This window comes from Artemia sp. Qi Xiang Cuo, chromosome 5, assembly GCF_049724085.1.
Source record: "Artemia sp. Qi Xiang Cuo chromosome 5, ASM4972408v1, whole genome shotgun sequence".
Lineage (NCBI taxonomy): Eukaryota > Metazoa > Arthropoda > Branchiopoda > Anostraca > Artemiidae > Artemia > Artemia sp. Qi Xiang Cuo.
In genome coordinates this window covers 43,650,060-43,671,856 of record NC_142798.1, presented here as the reverse complement: position 1 = coordinate 43,671,856, position 21,797 = coordinate 43,650,060, and the positions used below count along the sequence as shown (strand labels likewise).

The following is a 21,797-nucleotide window of genomic DNA, read 5'->3' as shown; positions in this document are numbered from 1 at the left end:
TATGCGTTTCTAAGATAAGAAAATCCATATAAAGAGTTATAAATTTGGACCGATAATGGCAGTTTGAAAATATAAGAATACACAGGCTCATCAAATATCATATTATGTGTTTATGTTCGTAAAAAAATGGTATTGGTGTTATGTTTATTCATAGCTTTGAATAAGTGGGTAATCACCTAAAACTTTAGAATATTTTAAAAATTACCTCCGTTTTTTGTTTTTATATTTATTTCTTCAAACTGATCTACTTAGTTTTTTATTTGTTTCTTTAATGTGTAGATCAATAATCGCTTCCAATCTTTCCATGTCGACTGACACTTTTATTTTTTAGCTGAGTTTTTACCCGGTGATACGAACCTACCCATTTGTTATCCACTCCTTCTTCTTTGCTCTCTTCAGCAGTATCATAGGACCTTTTGGTGGACTTTTCGCCAGTGGCTTCAAAAGGGCTTTTAAGATTAAGGTAAGTTGAAGATTATGGTTTTACATTAAGCAATCCGAATTTTCGTAAAAGCACAACTTAGACTGTATAAATATTAAAAAGACTTGCTTTCTGTTTGACTTGTAGTATTAAGCAGGCCTGTTGACACTTGGAGAGGGGAGTTGCAAAACTAGTCATATTACGTGAAAAAAATAAATTAGCAGCTTAGGTACTATTTAATCATAAATGAAAATGGTTGCAGCAATAGAATAACATCAACAAAAACTGTTTTAACGGTATCTTTGCAATATGCTGTTTTAACGCCCCAAACACATCAACCCACCACTAGATTTTTGGTGAAAGGTAGGTATGTTGCAACGTATTTATGCGGAATCATACAAGAATTTGCAATTTGTATCAATGTAGATACAAATTGGACCTCTGGCCCCTCCAGCTCTTGGCAATTTTTCAGCAAAAAATGTAGGTTTATATTTTCTCTGATTAGCTTGAAACTTGCGGGTTAAAGACCTTGGGCCAATAGGACGCGAAGAAGACTATTAACAAAGGTTTACGTCTTTCTCCAAGTTTTATACGAAAGTTCTCCAGTCTTCTTGAAACTTATGGGGTGAAACTGGGCAAGGTGACATTAAGGGTGGATTTTCAGAAGGCTTAGGATACGCTAACTTCCGAGTCCCACCTGCTTCTCACCTGAAAGGCCCGGATCCATTGGAAATTTTAGGGATATGTAGCTATAGTCAACTAAACTTCTTCTAAGAAATTTCCGACTATTCGCTCTTGAGGTTTTTTGGTTGGAACCTTAGCAGGCTTTAAAGTTTCAAAGGTCCGAGACTTTCCGAACTATGAAACTTTTGAGTGTGCCAGTGCCTGGACTGTAATCGTTAGTAATCTAACATTTCTCGTGGAAAGTTTGTTTGGTTATAGGTGCCTGTCAACTAAAATTCAAGTGGATATCACCACTTCCGACTTTTAGTCATTTCCCCGGAAAGCTACCTCAGAAGTAAATCAATTAAAAGAATTTTCTATTCCTAACTTTCGTCTACCATGCTATAGCCTGCCGGCTGTTGGCTACGCAAACTCCGTGCCACGCTCTTCAGCCCTTAGATATCTCTTGATTGCCTCTGTGTATTCTTGTGATTGGATCTTCTTATGATTGTGCTGTATGTACTGGAGACATAAAAAGGGCTCGTAAATCTGCTAGCCTCCCCCAACGAATAGTGCGCTATTTCTTTATTGGCGTCCCTGTAATAATTGCATTATTTTAACTTAAAATAGAAGCTCGTTCTTGCTTAAGGTAGAATTTAGACGAAGCAGAGACGAGCAAAACTCGTTTTGCTCAACATAGTTAGAATTTAATTAGTTAGAATATTACAAAACGGTCATATATAAAATCTTCAGCAAAAATATTTTTTTATTGGTAAGATATTCTGTAGACTTAGTTTAAAGAAAACATCGTTAAGAAAATGGAATTTACTTTGTAAATTCCATATGTATTTAAAGTTTTTTAAGGCAAGAAAACAGAACTCTTTTTCATAGATGACCCTAGCATTTAATTTAAATGCATTAGCAGCTATAATAAAACAGAACATGAAAAGATTCTTTTGTTACAGTGACGGAATAAAATGTGTCTATTTTTTTTTTTTTTTTTTTTTTTTTTTTTTGTCCCCAGGATGGAGGTCTAAACTTATTGCACAACATTTCAGCAACTGGAAAATGCTGACTGGATATTCAAATTGTGCCTATAACCTAATTTGTAATCTATAATTTTAGTTCTTTAGGAGATAATTCTAAAGCTTTACAAATATTCCTATAATAAATCACAAATAAAACTATGTCGAGTAGAAAATAAAGAAGTATTGATTAAGATAACAGGTTCAAAAAAAAATCTTTTCAAGGAATGTAAAGAGAACATTTAAACTTCTAATAGGCATAAATAAAGTCTTATAATTAATCAAACTCCAAAGTAGAAGAAACTGCCACAAATAAGATGGGGCTAATGCCCTCTCTTACCCTTATAGGCTATTGACTGTCATTGGTCTTTAGGGAAAGCAAAATAGATTACAAATAGTTTTTTACTTTTATTTTAATGTTGAATACTAAAAACGTTTCAAACATTAAACTGCTAAAACGAATTTACAAAAAAAGTAAACATGATAGGTCGGAAAAGAAAAATGCTCGACTAACATGAAGACTAATTGGTTCATCCCGTATTATGTCATATATGATACAGCGCTACGCATCAATATCATGCAATGCGCACGAAAAGCTTGAAAACATGTAACCATAGCAGCGACGGAGAAAAGGCGTCTATTCTTGCTTAAGTACACGTTAATTTTACTTGACACAGTTATGACATACCTCGCATTTTTTGAAAGGTCAAATGACACGTGATACTGACGTCTGTAGTAAGAGGTAAAATAATTTTTAAAGATAGTGGTACTTCCCATTTCAGTGTAAACATTGTGATTATGAGTTTAGAACCAAGCAAAAAAAAATCGGGAGGAGACACGTCTCTTTGTGTATTTCTAAGAATAACATGAACATTTTTTGGAAAATAGATTTTGGAAGAGGAATTCAATTGGCAAACCTCAATGGGCGTAGTCTAATGCATATTCCTTTTGCAGGACTTCGGTGATGTCATTCCCGGTCATGGTGGAATAATGGATCGTTTTGACTGCCAGTACTTGATGGCGACATTTATTAGAGTGTATATATCCAGCTTCATAAGATCTCCTTCTCCTCAGCATTTGCTTTCGCAAGTAAGCCCTTCTGTATATTTCTTCTTTTTGCTTTTATGTCTTTTTTTTCGATTCTTTTTGTCAAGGGATTTTTGATGTTTTCGATAGAATGTCAAATTTTTTCTTGTTTATCTAACAGATAAGACCTTTTCCAGTGACCAGTTGTCAAGCCGGACACGTCTAAAGTTTGTATGAGAAAAACTCAAGTAGTGATTTATCGGTACTCATAATATCCAACAGTTTGAAAAATCCCTGAATGATCGATTATTGCAATGGTTTTAAATGAGCCATGCATCATGCATCTACTTGTTGTTTATTTATTGTTAAAGTAATTATATGCCCTGCCTTTATTTTCAAATTTGGTATTCACTGAAACATAATTTTTAGCTTTTTAGCCTATAGACAGCCCTCTCCTCTCCCACTTTTTTAGATTAGCTCTTGACGTGCCCCGACTAGTGTATAACACTACCAGACAATATTTTATTTTTATTATACAAGTTCGTCTATGTAACGAGACCACGAATCCATCAAAAAAAGGGTTCAACATATAAACATTTTTACAGATACCAGTTTGTATTGATTAAAGTAATCACGTGGAGTGCTTGTCACATTTTATGCAATAGCCAGACCAATTTAATCGAAGTCAAATACTCACCAACCGGCAATATTGCACCGGTTAAGGTGGGAAGTCAGGCTAGTAGAAAGCGTTTGGCATACTAGTCCATTATAAAGCCTGCTACGGCAGGTATATTCTTAACCCGGTGTGCGACGCTTTTGCCATGTCTCATATCCTCGCATTGACTCCATTTTGGAATATGTTTACAGCCACCGATAGAAAAAAGTTATCCGGTCAGTATTTTTTCGTTTTACCAAGTTTCTCTTATGACTCACTCTGACTGACCTATTTGACTTAAGTCCTAACCATCCTTGAAGGCCATTTTGGGGCCTCTTCTTTCACCAGTCTATTGATGGAACTCCTATATGAACTTCTATCCTCTGCCAGGCGGAGAGGTTGCGACAAGTTGAGCGACGAGAAGTTGTCTTTTCATCTCTTTGGTGACACAACTGGAAGGGGACTTGAGCTTCTTGATAACCTGGTGGGGGAAGGCCTTGCTTGGAGCAACCGGGGCTGGAGCCTTGCTTTCATAACCAGAGGAAGAAGAGAGGTTTTTGATCTTGCAATCATCTCTTCCCGACATGAGAGACTGTTAAAGGAATAGAATTGCCAATCTACCTCCTAATTGACCGATGAGGATCTTGACCAGGAGGGAGAAAGACTTACTGAAAGCATGAACAGTGCGTTTAAACAGGCAAACCCTCGAACACTTGTGGAGGAGGGAGGAAAAGGAGGTAGCTAGTTATTACCTGGGAAAATTTTCTACAGTTTTTCGGGCTGAAATGCTTGGAATAGAACGGGCGGCTGGAAGGCTATTACAAACGGTAATGACAAGAAAAGATATATTTTTCTTAACTGACAATCAAGCATGCCCCTCCCACCACAAATGGAGTATAGTTTTGGGATGTAGAGGCAACGGGCCTTGATGGCCTGAGCCTTGATCCAATGACAGTGGGTCCACCCCTCATCTCTTTGAGAAGACGCCCTCTAGGTCGTAAACCATGTTCCCCACCTTCAAAGGCTATCTTCGGGACACGAATACTTTCCATGTATTTGGTATGTCCTAGCCATCTAAGTTGCTGTAGTTTCGTTCTGTTGAGGATGGTAAGTTTAACCTTTAGATTACGGAGACATTTGGTTGTGGAGATTCTATCATTATATCCAATACCAGCAATGCGTCGTAGTAATTTTGTTTCAAAGGCAGCGAGACGGTACTGATCATCTGTTTTTAGAGTCCAAGATTCGCAGGTATTTCTCTTTAAGCGTCTATGGTAAATTCTTGTCCATCCAGATGGGCTTCAGATATTTAAAGTTGGAATCCGCAAGTCCCAGGTGTCTCTTAATGTCCTTGGAATAGTTATTTTGTCTGTGGTGATTAAGCTAACAAGGCTGGTAAATTCTTTCAACCACTCTATATTTTTACCTGGAACCTGGAGTTTACCTCGAAATCAGACAAATAAATATTTCTTGATGATTCATTTATTAGGTAACAATATACACATACCCATGAAAATATGGAAATATATAGTTTTAGAATTCGTTTAAAAACATATAAAAATCTAAGATAAAAATTCCACAAAAGTTGAAAACTTGTCTTTATTATGCTTACAATGCCCTATTTTTCATCAAAATTGAATTTTTTGCAATAAAATAAATACAAAAATCAATCTCAGTTAAATCAATAAAAACGGATTTTGAATCCAGGCTACCTTTTTGAGATCAATATTTAATATAAAATATATACGGAACTAGGTTTCTAGGGCTTTTATGTGATCTAAAATAATTTTTGCAATGATAGTTTTACAATGATTTCACTTGATTGTGAAATTTTTGACACTGGAAAATAATTCGAAAGATTTTTTTCTATCCTATCTTTCCGAATTTTAATCTTTTTAATAAAGATTTTAATTTTATCATTAGAAGTAAATATATTGCAATATTTTCCTTGAAAAGACAAATTGAGATCGCTTAATTTCGCAAAGGTATCAAACAAATAACACAGCCTGGATAGTCATAAGTCGTTTTGAAGAAAACCATCAAGTTCACATTTTCGTTTGAAAAAAATATAAATGTTTTACTTTTATAACTTTAGTAAATCAAATAATAATAACATTTTGATTACTAAATATCGGTATATATATATTAAACTGACAATGCACATTCATTTGTATTTTTTTTTCAGTAAAGTGCAAATTATGTTCAGGAATTGGGGTTTTGAGCCCTACTCATGTTAATTTCTGCTCGTTTTGAGTTTGACTCGGTTATTTATTGTAATTTCTGTTCATTTTGGGTTTCATTTATTTATCGATGCTGATTTGTGGCAGTTTCATGCTTGGTAGATTATTTGATTTTATTTTTGCTCATTTTTGGTTTAATATAGTTCTTTACTTTTCTTAGAAAAACTTATTTTGTGGAAAAAGTTTTTTTAATTAATTTCTGTTCGTTTTATATTGACATAGTCTTTTCAGGGAAAAAGAAAATAATACTTTAAATTTTTTCGTTTTTTTAAGACTTTATAATTTGGCCTGCTATTTGTGTGCTGAAGAAAAATTTTTAACAACATACACCCTTTTGAAAATCTGGACACAAACAGTAATTTTTAATTTAGTTTCATACCTCCTCTAGTTGACCTGAAATAGAAAACTTGATACCATTCGCAAAAAAACTGTGTCTACTTTCTTTGATAGCTTGGATACACTTACGCTATTTTGATTTGGTTAAATTTTAAGAGCAGAAGTAGCCCCGAAAGTATGAACATAATACCCTCAGTCGTTCTTGGGATACTGCTGAGATGCCTTATTGGGAATTAGCATTAACACAGTACATTTTGATTTAATCTTAAGGCAACATTTAGTTTTTAAACATAATGGGCAAATGGGAGGGTGTTCGTGGGAGGGGACTAGTTACTCTCCAGTCATTTCCGACTCTAGAAAAGGGATTTATCCTTTTCTATTTCAACTGAATGATGCTTTTTCGATGTTTCTACAAAGACTCCTTCAAAACGAAGGACCCTGGTCTAAGCAAAAACAAAAAAAACATTGAACCCAGATCGATCTTTACTATAAAAATGTCAAGTCTTTCAATCACTTTCGACTATTAAAAACGGCGCTAGCCCTTTCAATTTCCAATCGAATGAGCCCGTTTTGAGTTTCTGCTACAACGCTTTCTATAAACACCTTATATACCCCCTGGACATAACTTACAACCTTTGCCCTGAGGGATTTGAGTGGTTTCTCATCCTCAAGGACCTAATTTCCAGAAATTTCAACTACATTGAACCAAACGGCTATCTCAAAATTTTGATTGGATGTGTTTGGGGAAGTGTTAGGGTTGAGAGGGGTGTTAGTTGCCCTCCAATCACTTTCAACTATGAAAAAAGACACTAGCCCTTTCAATTTCCAATTGTATGAGCCCTTTTGAAGTTTCTACGACAACGCTTTCAATAAAAACCTTATGTGCCCCCAGGGCACAAGTTGGAAAGTTGCTTTCTATATAAAAAAAAAACATATGTCCCCGGGGCATAACTTACAACCCTTGCCCTGAGGGATGTGGGGGGAGTGTAATCCTCAAAAACATGATTTCCGGACTTTTTAACTACATAGAACAAAATGGCTATCTAACAATTTTGATTGGATGTGTTAGGGGAACAGTTGGGCGTGAGAGGGGGGTTAATTGCTCTCAAATCACTTTCGACTATTAAAAAGGGCATTAGGCCTTTGAGTTTCCAGTTGAATGAGACCTTTTTCAAGTTTAAACGACAAAGCTGTCAATAAAAATCTTTTATGCCCCCAGGGTATACCTTACAACCCTTAGCCTGAGGGTTGTGGGGGGGAGTGTCATCCTCAACGATATAATTTTCAGATCTTTCAACTACGTTGAACAAGATGGCTATTTCAAAATTTTGATTGGATGTGTTTGAGTAAAAGGTGGTCGTGAGAGGAGGGTTAGTTGCCCTCGAATCACTTTCGACTGAATTTCCAATCGAATGAGCCGTTTATCTAGTTTCTACGACAAAGCTGTCTATTAAGACCATTTATATCCACAGGGCACAAATTACAACCTTACCCCTGAGGGCTGTGGGGGGAGTGTCATCTTCAAAGATCTAATTTCCGGACCTTTCAACTACTTTGAACAGAATGTTTATCTCAAAATTTTGATTGGATGTGTTTGGATAAATGGTTGGCGTGGAAGGGGTGTTAGTTGCCTTCCAATCCCTTTTGACTTAAAAAGGGCTCTAGCTATTTCAATTTTCAATCAAATGAGCCCTTTTTGAAGTTTCCACGACAACGCTTTCTATAATAAAAAAAAAACTAATTTTCCCCCAGAGCATAACTTACAACCCTTCCCTAAGGACTGTGGGGGGGGGGGGGGTCATCCTCAAAGACCTAATTTCCAAAACTTTCAATTACGTTAAAAAAAATGGCTATTTCAAAATATTGATTGGATGTGTTCTGGTAAAAGGTAGGCGTGATAGGGGGGTTAATTGCCCTCCAATCACTTTCAACTATTAAAAAGGGCAGTAGCCCTTTTAATATTAAATCGAATGAGCCTTTTTGAACTTTCTACGACAACGCTTTATATAAAAAACCTTATGTTCCCCCAGGATAAAAACGGATACACGTGCGCTAGGTGTTGTGGGGGAGTGTCGTGCTCAAAAACATGAGTTGCAGCAGAAAAGTAACGACGTTGAACAAAATAGTAATTTCAAAATTTTGATTGGACCCGTTTTGGGGAACCTATGGGTGTCTAAGGGGTGTTAGCCTCTCCTCAATCCTTGTTAGAAATTAAAAAGGTTACAAGCCACTTTAACCTCGAATCAAATGGTTTCTTTTCTAAGTTCTACGACAACTCCTTCGATACGAAGTGCCCTGGTCTATGGAAAAAAATAATACATTGTGCCAACATCGTTCTTTACTTAGATAGTGCGATTGCGCTGCCTATGATTTCTGTTTGTTAGTGGGGGGTTTGTGATATAAAAACCTTATATGCCCCAAGGACAGAATTTACAACCCTTGCCCTGAGAGGTATGATTGGAAATGCCCTGTGGGGTATGATTGGAAATTGAATGGGCATTAGCCCTTTCTATTTCAATCGAATGAGCCCTTTTCGAAGTTCCTACGACAACTCCTTCGATACGAAGTGCCCTAGTCTAAAAAACAAAAAAAAATACATTGTACCCACATCGATCTTTACTATAAAAAAGTCAAGCATTTCAATCACTTTCGACTATTAGAAAGGGCACTAGGCCTTTCAATTTCCAATTGAATGAGCCCTTTTGAGTTTCTGCGACAACGCTTTCTATAACCACCTTATATGCACCCAGGGCATAAATTACAACCCTTGCCCTGAGTGCTGTAAGGGGGTTGTCATCCTCAAACACCTAATTTCCAGAACTTTCAACTACGTTAAACAAAATGGCTATCTCAAAATTTTGATTGGATGTGTTTGGGGAAGTGGTAGGGTTGAGAGTGGTGTTAGTTGCTCTCCAGTCACTTTCAACTATGAAAAAAGACACTAGCCCTTTCAATGTCCAATCGTATGAGCCCTTTTGAAGTTTTTACGACAACGCTTTCAATAAAAACCTTATGTGCCCCCAGGGCACAAGTTACAACCCTTGCCCTGAGGGCTGGAGGGGGGGGGTTGTGATCTTCAAAGACATAATTTCCAGACCTTTCAACCACATTGAATAAAATAGTTATCTAAAAATTTTGATTGGATGTGTGTTGGGGAAATGGTGGGCGTGAGAGGGGGTTACTTGCCCTCCAATTACTTTTGACTATTAAAAAGGGCACTAGCCGTTTCAATTTTCAATCGAAATATCTCCTTTTTGAAGTTTCTACGACAACGCTTTCTATAAAAAAAAACCTTATATGCCCCCAGGGCATAACTTACACCCCTTGCCCTGTGGGCTGTGTGGGGAGTGTCATCCTCAAAAACATGATTTCCGGACTTTTTAACTACATAGAACAAAAGGCTATCTCAAAATTTTGATTGGATGTGTTTGGGGAAAAGGTGGTCGTGAGAGGGGGGTTAGTTGCCCTCAAATCACTTTTGACTATTAAAAAGGGCACTAGGGCTTTGAATTTCAAATCGAATGAGCCCTTTTTCGAGTTTTTACGGCAAAGCTTTCAATAAAAACCTTATGTGCCCCCAGGGCATAACTTACAACCCTTACCCTGAGGGCTGTGGGGGAGTGTCATCCTCAAAGATATAGTTACCGGACCTTTCAACTTCTTTGAACCATATGGCTATCTCAAAATTTTCATTGGATGTGTTTGGGTAAAAGGTGGTCGTGAGAGGAGGGTTAGTTGCCCTCGAATCACTTTCGACTGAATTTCCAATTAAATAGGCCCTTTCAAAAATGGAAACAACGACTGTGTTAATAAGAACCTTACATACCAACGATGCGCAAATTACAACCTGTCTCGTAAATGCTCTGAGGGGAGTGTCATTTCCAAGTACATAAATTTCGTACCTTTCAACTGCTTTGACGAAAATGGTTATCTCAAAATCTTGATTGGATGTGTGTGGGTAAATGGTGGGCGTGGAAGGGGTGTTAGTTGCCTTCCAATCCCTTTTGACTTAAAAAGGGCTCTAGCTATTTCAATTTTCAATCAAATGAGCCCTTTTTGAAGTTTCCACGACAACGCTTTCTATAAAAAAAAAAACTGATTTTCCCCCAGAGCATAACTTACAACCCTTCCCTAAGGACTCTTGGGGGGGTGTCATCCTCAAAGACCTAATTTCCAGAACTTTCAACTACGTTAAACAAAATGGCTATTTCAAAATATTGATTGGATGTGTTCTGGTAAAAGGTAGGCGTGATAGGGGGGTTAGTTGCCCTCCAATCACTTTCAACTATTAAAAAGGGCAGTAGCCCTTTGAATTTCCAATCGAATGAGCCTTTTTGAAGTTTTTACGACAACACTTTCTATAAAAAACCTTATATGCCCCCAGGGCAAAACTTACAACCCTTGCCCTGAGGGCTGTGGGGGAGTTTCCTCCTCAAAAACATAATTTCTATCTGGAAATCTACTATGCTGAACAAAATGGCTATCTCAAAATTTTGATTGGATGTGTTTGGGGAAATGGTAGGTGTAGAAGGGGCGTTAGTTGCCTTCCAATCACTTTCGACTATTAAAAAGGGCAGAAGCCTCTCTAATTTCCAATCAAATGAGCTCTGTTCGAAGTTCTACGACAACTCTTTCGATACGAAGTGCCCTGGTCTAAGGAAAAAAAGTAAATAAATAATACATTGTGCCAACATCGTTCTTTACTTAGATATGGTAGTGCGATTGCGCTGCCTATGATTTCTGTTTGTTAGTGCGGGGTTAGTGATATAAAAACCTTATATGCCCCAAGGACAGAATTTACAACCCTTGCCCTGAGAGGTATGATTGGAAATGCCCTGTGGGGTATGATTGGAAATTGAATGGGCATTAGCCCTTTCAATTTCCAATCAAATGAGTCCTTTTTGAAGTTTTTAAAACATTGCTTTCTATAAAAAAAAAACTTATGTGCCCCCAGGGCATAACTTACAACCCTCACCCTGAGGGCTGTGGGGGGTTTGTCATCCTCAAAGAAATATTTTCTAGGGCTTTCAACTGCGTCGAACAAAATGGCTATCTCAAAATTTTGACCGGATGTGTTTTGGGAAATGGTGGGCGTAAGAGGGGGGTTAGTTGCCCTCCAATCACTTTTGACTATTAAAAAACTAGCCCTTTGAATTTCCAATTGAATGAGCTCTTTTTGAAGTTTCAATGCCTTCTATAAAAACATTATATGTCTCCAGGGCATACATTACAACCCTTGCCCTGAAGACTGTGGGGGGAGTGCCCTCCTCAAAGACATAATTTCTAGATCTTTCAACTACGTTGAACAAAATGGCTATCTAAAAATTTTTATTGGATGTGTTTGGGGAAATGGTGGCAGTGGAAGGGGTGTTAGTTGCCTTCCAATCACTTTCGACTATAAAAAAGGGCACAATCCCTTGCAATTTCCAAACAAATGAGCCATTTTCGAAGTTTCTATGACAACTCCTTCGATACAAAATGCCCTGGTCTAAGACCAACCAAAAAAATAATAAATAATACATTGTGCCAACATCGTTCTTTACTTAGGCAGCGCTATTGCGCTGCCTTTGACAATCTTCTTAATCTTTGACCTCTTGACAACCATGTCACTTTTGGATCTAATAATAAAGTTGTATAGACGGAATCCATATCCTTTCAAAGATTTGAAAATAAGTGACTGTTAAGGCCATGGCTCTTAATAAAATTTATAATGTTAACAGCATTCTGAAGCACATTGTTCAATTAAGGTGCTAGTTTTTTTTTGGTGTTTTTTTTTTTGCTGCAAGGGCTTCTCGGTGAATAAGACAGTGAGTAAAAGCTATATGGTCATAATGAGTAACTTGAAAAATGTAATGTTTTTGCCTGTCATCGTTCTTGCACCATCTTTGCATATTCCACAGCAATTTTTTCCATTCTAGACCTTCAGTCTTTAAAAATTCATGAACTTTACAATATATATTTCCTGTAGTATGTTATAAATATTTGACTCTAATATTTAAATATTTGACTTTAAAATCTGTTGCAGCCCATTGTTTTGGGTATGCAACCCCATTTGGGGTCGCGACCCATTATTTAGGAAGGCCTGCCTTAAATCCTTATCCTTAAGTCTAGATTGTTACGTCTACAGAATTGCCGTAATCTAAACCTTTACAATTTTCTTTTCCAAATTCACCTAGTCTTGGATATATCCTTGTCTCTGCTGATCTGGGCATCAAAACTCCTAATAAAAATACTATACTTGTATCTAGTATCCTGTAACTGTATTTAAAATTCGTCAGATTCACTACTGTCTCTGTCAGTCGCTTCTACATGGGCATATACTACTATGACTGATACCTTGCATTTTTGGTCATAAAATAAGCAACTAGAATTCTATTAATAGCATCCCACCTTTAAAAGCCTCCTTATTAATCATGAACCTTATTCCCTGCCTATGTACCCCATCCTACCTACATGAATAAGTGAATTTTATATCATCTAATTTCATGTTTTCTATCCCTGGGGGAGGAATTTTTAAAGCTCTCAATTTTTGTATTATTTATAACATGACCTCATTAATAGCAATGAGTCTGATCAGTGCAGGCAAGGGACTTATGTTTCTTCTCAAGTTTATTCAAAGCACTCAAGTCTACTTAAAACCGGACTGGAAGAAATCCCTGGAACCTATAGTTGAAAGAGACTTTGAGAAACCCTGAGTCCATGTTGGTCGCTACAAGTGTAAATACGTTCTAAGACAACACTGGCTACACAAGACGTTTGACAAAAAAAAATATGAAAATTAAAAATAATTAATAAGACCACGGTTTTTCCGCCAGTTGGAAAAACGCAGCGAAAAGGCAAAAATAGATATATCGGAAAGGACAGCCGCCAGGCCCTCCTTAGTGTAAAAAAAAGGAAAATAGTATACTTCTGAGGTGAACGCTAACGAAGCAGAAGAAAAACCGACACAGCAAACAAACAAAAAGTTAGATCAAATAAAGGAATATTCAAAACTTAAAGTGGTCACGAACAAATGAAGATACTTGAAGTATCTCTTAAATAGAGATACTAGGGATATTCTTATAAACCTTATTTACGATAATTTGATACAAAGAGAATCAAGTAATGTTCTTTCTTGTTTTAAACCAAGATCCTTTGACCATTTTAATAAAAATGAGGTTAATAGACAGGCTGCGTATCGCAGGGACAGAACTCTTGCCCAGTTTAATTTTTAAATAATCTTTTAGCTGTTTTTTATTTTATTTTTTATTTTTTTTCATTTCGGTGTTTCTTCTGCTTTATTAGCGTTCACTTCAAAGAGTTTGTATTTTTGTCATTGTTGTTGTTCTCTGTTGTTTTTTTTTTTTTTTTTTTTTTTTTTTTTTTTTTTTTTATAGCAACGAGGAAGGCTTGGAGGAGCTCCTTGGCGGAATATCTAGTTTTGTCTATTTGCTTTTTTTCAACTAAGTGAAAATTGTCCCCCTTTTCTTTGTTTCTTATTTTTATATTTTGTCATTAATTTTTTGTAATCATACTACACTACATGTTTTCTACACTTGGCGATGCTCTTCTATTAACAAGAGTTGACGTCTTGCAAAAGCAGGCTCAAGCCTATTACCTCCCTCTCGTTATATATTCATGCCTACAAATATTATACTACAATGGGGAGGCAGCCCACAATAGATTTATCATGGCTAAGAAGAGGCTATTCAGCCCAAAAAAAGCTTACAAAAAAATAAATAAAAAAAAGAATAATTATCCGTTAATAAAAATCCAGTGCAATGGTATCTCGTTTACTTGGCTATAATTTCCTCGAAGGGTGCCATTCCTCAAGGTCAAAATATAGCGCTGTTTGCAGTCACGGGTCTGGTTAGGCAACTCGTGAAAGGTCACCCTGACACCACCATTAAACCGCTCAAGCAGGGTTTTCCTTCTGGAGATAGGGACGTAGAAAGGAGTTTAGGAGAGAGCGAAGACACCAAGCCATCTCAAAGCACCGATACAGCAGTAGAGGTGACCCTATTGATCGTGACCCTCACCCCTGCTGCCATCTACAATTTAGTTTAATGCTGACGGGACATAATTTATTCAAGGATTATCGATCGAGTCTAATGTGGGTGTGTCAAGTTCAATCGATCTGGTGTTGTTTGGCCATGTGCGACTGACATGAGGGATGATTTACATAATCGATGGTGGAATTATTGATTCACGAGCGTGGGGAATTATGAAACAATATGGTCATAGAGTCCCTATGGGAGAAAGATTACGTAATCGCTCAATGACCTCTTTTTCCAAGATCGATTTATTTGTTGTTTCTATGTGTAATAACTGGGGGGGCGAAGGTTACACCTGCACATTGTATTCTAACGGGAACAATGTTATTGATCTAGGAGTCGAGGGGGAAGTGAATGTCCAAGAATTTGATTGCGTAATCGATTGGGAATTTTATAGATCCGATAACGGGAAACAGTTAGATCACGTGTTTCCTTCTCAGCCAATCAGCGAGTCGGTTACATCCCCCATCTCAGCCAATCAGCGAGTTGGTTATAAATTATTGGCGGAGGGAATATAAGGAAGGGATTTTTTTTATAGTGTTATTAGTCTGTGAATAGAATTCAAAGGGGTGAGAAGAAGAAGAACAGTTTGACTTTACTCATTTTGGATATATATTTGTGTGTGTTGACGATGACGATGAGTGGAATGTTTACCCTATTAGAAGTTGATAGTGGAGTTGATGATAATAGTACAAGAGCACCAAACATTGCGGTGGAAATCACGAAAGGATCACGGCTTTGTCTGGAATGGGATGCAGTATATGCAAGATATGTGATATCCTTGAGCAAATTTAAAATGGAGGATCAATTATGTTTCGCCGATAAATTTGATATAGCAAATGCGAATAGACTTCAATGTGCTTTAAGTGCATTGGTGAAACATATAGAAGAAAATAAACAGTCTCTCTGAGCGTACATGATATTTATTATTGATGTTTTTGTTTTAATTATTCAATAAAATTGTTTTGAAATCGAAAATTTTCTCTTTACTTTTTGGTTAGTGCTAACGAATCAGGGTCAGTTTAGAATCAGTAGTTGGAGTGAAAGGACTGAAAAATGAATAAATTTGAGAAAGAGAGACTTAGATCAAATCTAGTGTTTATGGAAAAACATTTGATTTTGGATGATGATTTTATCGAGTTATCTCTTAAACGCAGGATAGTCTCTTGACGGGGAACACTTGAAAATATAATGAGGAGTGAGTCTCCCCAATTGGACTATTGTATGAAGCTTTTAAAATGTGATTCAAATGCTTATAGTCAATTTATTGATATATTAATTGGAACAAAGCAGAATCATATTGTGAACATACTTTTGAAAACATTGCCAATGGATTCAATGTAGATGGCTCCCCCCATCATTCTATAGAGGTAACGTCACAGAGCTACTCCTCTCTCCCACCATTTCCCTCTCATTGAATTTATCGAACGAAGAGGATCAGTTTCGTTTTAGCTGTGAGTGAGTTGACATCGGAAACCGAAAAATGTTCTATATATGTCCATTGTGCATGTACACTCTTGGCAGTTGGAATCAATGTGAGAATTGTACAATTATTGATGACTATAGTGAAAAGTGTAAATTATGTAATCCTTGTAAATTACATAGAGGCTATGCAGTACAAATTAAAGGATGTAATTCATGTCTTGAGGAGGTGTGTGACTCTCATCCTAGAGGCCATCTGTGCTCCAATTGTCACTATGATAAATGTGATCAGTGGGAGAATACTTACCCCGCTATGATTTGAAAGAACCCCAAACGTGATTTCAGTTAATTTCTCCGAGATTGGTATCGTCGTGGATTTAAATTATTCTGGGAAGAGGAATCTGGCCTACGATTCAACTGTTAGGGTAACAAGACAATTTGGTTTCTACGTCATAGCTGTGACGACACCACCAATAATGACTATAAACCAAGAGATTTTTATTTGGCTGTGATTGAATGTGATTCAACACATGAAAAAACTGTTTGTGAAATTGCTTCAAATAGACAGATTGAAACTCGTGAATTTCATAATATGAATGCAAATAGTATCATTGACTATACAAAGAGATATGACAAGAGTGAAGTTAAATTGTACTGTAGAAAATGTAACACTGACTTTGCAGTCAATCAAGATCAATATACAGTGAATCCAAATGATTTATCGGCATTAGTGGTTCACGACAGTTGCCTATACATCGAAGATGTAGAAATCTAAAGTGACGATTTAAAGACATTGTTGTATATATATATATATATATGCATTTTATTAATAAACAAATTCACAAACATTTTTTAAGCACTTTACTCTTAGGGCACTGAAATCAATACTATATAGGTCTGAGAGGATAATTTCAACTAGAAAGTCATTCAAACGAGGATTGTCAACATAAATGTGGAGAAACTGCTTGTAAGTATAGCCGCGACAACAGAACACAAAATATAGTAGTGCATGGAAGCCACAGCTTTTAGTCGTTAGATCCTGCACCCTCTTTCGATTTTGAATAATAGTTGTCCCACTGCTCTCAATATAGTTGCTGATTTGAGGCGTGTAGAATGTCTAGGTTAGAACAAGAGGATAAAAAAATTCAATCGTCTTCATTGTTTGAAAGATGCACAGCCAATGACCCGTCAGCACAGTCGACGGACTGCTATTAACAATAGTCAAGGTATTGTTGACACGTTGAATTTTTCCAAAGAAAGTCCGAGGGCAGACAATAGGATTTGTACTGGGACATGTAGGGGTCCATATTAAATACATTGATTATTTGACTGGTGTTCATGGCGCCAAGTCTAGTAGAACACTGCCTTCGGGAGTGATTTCACAATAGGTTTCATATTGATTTAGTGAGATTAGGGCAATACTCTCAGCCAATGGGTCGGCAAATGTACACTCTAAACGCACACTCCCTGTACGTACTATACTCATATCCTGTGTACCGGACAAATCCAGTACAATGATACCATGTGTTTTAGCAAACATATCTTCGGTTATACCATTTTCAAATAGTTGAGAGTCATGATCTAGGGTTTGCATGGTCAACTCATACAATGTTCTATAGGATTTATCAAAAGATAGATTGTAGAGTGGGATACTGTTTACTTTACACACAAGAGATGAAAGTCCAAACATCTCGAATTTATGCGGACATTCAGTCCATGATCCAATTGCACTGGAGCTTTTTACAAAGTCCCTAGTCAATTTCGACAGAATTTCGCCCATGATAAATGATAAATCGGTGAAGGTGCGTGAGCCCATTGCAATATGACGCTGATTGGTGATTGTATTAGGACCAAGTAGTTTAATATTGTTACCATTGGCTCTCAGTTTGTCCACGGCCAATGCAACAGAACTCATGACCTGCTGTTTGCGTACCTGTAGTGTTGCTGAGGTGAGGGAGAGATTCGTATCTGAATTGACAGCAAGCTCTTTTCTTACTTTAAAATTGAATGATGCAAGTGTTAGTTTTATATCCACTTTAACATTGGGCGGAATCCATTGGGGTATATTAAATATTTCATTATATATTTTCCCGACTAGATGTAATTCAGTAGTTTTAGCATTTTCAAGTTCATCCGTACTATCAGTATAGGTAATGTATTCATATCCATTGGAGGCACATCTCAAATCTTTGTATGACTTTGGTGTCATCAGCATGAATTGTATATAGCTTGTATAATTTGAGAGATTGTTGCTTGTGCTCACCAGCGTACCATTGATGTAGACGCTGATTTGACGAAATAAATGATGTAATATACAATTTTCATAAGATATTCCCTCGTCCCGAATCGGCATTGAATTATCGGATTTCCGGACTTTCGTTTGTAAATCTATAAATGTTGAAGACATGTCCATAGAGTAGTCTTCATTGGAATAAATTTGAAAGTGGATATTATCGGAGAGGGGTTGTTGTGGATAAAATTGTTCATAGTATCCATGCTTGACACTCACATCAACATTTTCAGCATTGAATAGATTCAATGAGGCAGTGATTGAAGGTTGGGAATCCTTATGTGGTAGGTAGGACATTTTAGGAGAAGAAATCTAGTTTCGATCTGACAATTCTATTCTTCCTGGGACTTCTGGTTACACTACGTGTCGGCTTTTTCCTTCTTGTCTTTGACAAAAGAGATGTCTTACGTTTCCGTCCTGAGCGGAGACTGATGAGTGATACGTTGTTTCTTGACCTTTTTAAACCTTTATCATTCCGTTTTAATTTCTTGCCAAGGGTTCGCGCACTGGACCTAAGATTTTCCGTAGTACTTTTCTTAAAATCCTTGCCAGACCCCCAATCGTATATTGTAGAGGAGGCAAAATCTGTTACATCCGGTACAATATATTTTCTAGTCAGAGGTAGCGCAGAGCGAAGCACCTTAGCAAACCAATTGCCAAGACCTTAGCCAGACATTGACGAGCGACCTTTGTAGTATTCCATTCCATTGACCTGTTGTCTCGGGCCAAGAGTATTAACATAGAAGTCAATATCAGGACAAGTGAATACCACTTTTTTATTAGGCATCTTGCTGTTGAACGATGGGTCGAAAATGACATGTAATCACAGCCAAACCTTTTGAAATTGCTATGGGATCACCCAATTCGGTTCTTAGTGTTAACTGACAGAGTTCCAAATAGGAAGTGTTTACAGGGATATACTGAAGATGCTTCATATTGTAGTGATGAATATGTTCTTGATTGGTTTTTCGTTCAAGAACTCGTAGGAGGGGAACATTTGAGTTACCAACCCGAGATGTTTCCAAAAATGAGGCATAGAGAAATATACAGGTGTCTGTGGAGAAGGCAGGCGGGTAGTCAGCAAAAATGAAATTAGTGTTTCCGGCACTTTTACCATTGATTATATTGAGCTTAAAGCCAAGAACATCCTTTAGATTATCATTGAGAATAACCTTTTCACTGGAAATAGGTGAACTAATGTAGATCTTACCCTCCTCCTTTGAATAGTTGAAATGAAAAGCACCTTTTTTACGAGCGGAAATTCTTTTATTAATAGAATGACATAAATCAGTCATGCAGGTGAGTTCCTCGTTGGGTAATTCAATATATGGATAATCCAACCAATTCATTTTTTGAATTTGTTCTTGATCACCTGGTGGTGGCGGCTAATCATAGGGTCTAATTTTTATTTCATATTTACGATCCTTTCTCAGGATGTCATAGGTATTTTTGAGAATACAGTCGACAAGAGCCACTTCATACTTTCCGTCGTCGAATTTGACGGTGGGGGAGAGTTTCGTCCAAAAATCACTTGTTCTATTCAGATCATTGTAGAGAGGATCAGAAACATTGGACATGAAAGTCACATAGAAATCATTGGGCATTGTTAATATCTTCAGCACTGACCCAAGAATCAAAATCTGAGTTGTATCATAGCAAGCGATCAAGCAACTTTTTCTTACCATGTCGTGTACTACTCTTTAATATCTTTTAAATTTTATAAATTTAACTAGTGTTTCTAACTGTTTTCAGTTCATATTAATAAAAACCGCCAAGAATCTCATCATCTTTTCTTTCTCGCAGTCGATAAGCTATTGGCTTGGTGTCCAGGATTTTAGACACTTTAAAAAATTCAGTGCTCCATAAATAAGTACCCTTTTCAAAAATATTGGTGGTTCTATTACTTCGAACAGTATAACCGACATTGAATTTATTCTTTTTTTCTCTTTTTCACCCTTGGAGTATTGCTTCAGAGAAGCATCAAATGTATTTTCATTGTAGTGAACATCCCGAGGGCTTGAGTTGGACAGAGATCGATGAGGTCGTTGATTATAAATCAACATGATTTTATCTAAATCATGAATACAAGACAGTGTATTTTTCAAAGTGCACTATCTTGAAATTAATATACGAATCGGTCTTATTAATAGTTCAGCCCATGTAGCCTTTATCAAACATTGACTACGATAAAGTGTTGTATTATATTTCAAAAGAAGCTTTTGCACAGGGGGAGTAACAAATTCACTGCCACGATCCGATTGAATTTTTCTATATGAATCCTGTTCTAGAATACTTTCAATGGCCCGAGCAGCTTCAACACCTCTCTGTGACCGTAGTGGACTGGCCTGGGCATAGCGACTAAAGATGCTGAGTGCCAGTAGAACATATGTGTAGGTGACATTGTGACGTTGTTGTAGTGCGTCCAAAGTTAAAGGATCCGTTTGCATTATATGCAGAGGGGAAAAGGCTTTAGTTTGTCGATATTGTTTACTGCGAAGCCTTTGATTCAGATATTTTGTGTAACTCTACTCATTTTCTAGATTATCTTTTCCTTTTTTCAATATGGTGGTGGTGGTGCCGGAGACAGCTTTGGAAAGATTTTTGGGGGAACTTAAACTTATCGTTTCGCCAATATTCTCATAGACACCTTTCAAAACTTCATCCATTTTGAGCGTAGACACATAGTGTAATGTCCACTCCCTTTTTGAACACTGGCGGGCGAATCAATTCGTCTTCGCTTTTGAATAGAAGCCACAGGTTTTGTAAAATCATTGCTGATGCTCATAGTATCTTCAAATATTGAATCTTCTTCTTTTTTAAATGATGTTGGAGGACTATATTCTCTTAGTTTCTTTAGAATTTGCTAATTGCAAATAAAACTTTTGGGACAGTCTATTGAACACAGAAAGGTGTATATATTATCGTCAAATTATAATAGTCCTTTAAGATTCGTCACCATATCACAAATTAAATCAACTAGATTATAACTTTTTCCCTGAATTATAATTCGTTTACCTGTGCACTTGACTTGAACTTGATGCTCATCGCCAGTTTCCAACATGAGATAAGATAATACTCTTTTACTCTGTTCTCGATAGGGCAATGGCAATAGGTGTCCAAATTTCAATACACTCGAATTCAGTTCCTTCCTCTTTGATACTGCTGCAGAATCTTGAGGAGATTTTTCATGTTGAGGGGAATCTGTGGTGACGACGGTGACAGGTCTCTCAAGATCAGGTTTATATTTGTCCAAACGTCGCAATGCATCTTGAAGTAAAAGCAGTTTTTTGTCATCTGCAAAATTCTCATCGTTAATGTATTTGCTTAGACTGTCTTCAAAATGTTCGATGGGCGAGAGGACAAGTTCAAATGGTGTCAATTTATAGGGTTTTGCCATTCTCTCACTAGAGAAAACTGTTTACAAGTCCTGCAATTATCGGTAGTAAAAGTGTGAAAAAGCTACCGCCCGCTTGAAGGAACCGTTTTATTTTAAATTTTTTCCCCTTGTTTTGAAATACCCATATGAGGAACGTGGTACGATTTTTTGTTTTATTATTCCGAGCAGCATTTATAGTAAAAAATTGCTTGCGTTGAAATTTAAACAAAGTTCAAGTATTAGGTTCATGAAATCATTTTAAAACCCCTTTGCGAGTATAGCATTCCTAAGAAACGGTGTTGAAATGCTT

The 21,797-nt window shown here is 36.8% G+C and overlaps 1 protein-coding gene across 4 annotated transcripts in view; it reads left to right on the top strand.

Annotated features, from left to right (window-relative positions):
• Nucleotides 1-21,797, top strand: part of Cds (CDP-diacylglycerol synthase) — a 109,084-nt gene that overhangs the window by 75,199 nt on the left and 12,088 nt on the right. For all 4 annotated transcript variants that reach the window (XM_089089629.1, XM_089089631.1, XM_089089630.1 and 1 more), the window contains exons 9-10: nucleotides 332-463; nucleotides 3,064-3,198. In XM_089089629.1, coding sequence (XP_088945755.1) covers nucleotides 332-463; nucleotides 3,064-3,198 — 267 coding nt within the window. The remainder of the gene's footprint in view (nucleotides 1-331; nucleotides 464-3,063; nucleotides 3,199-21,797) is intronic.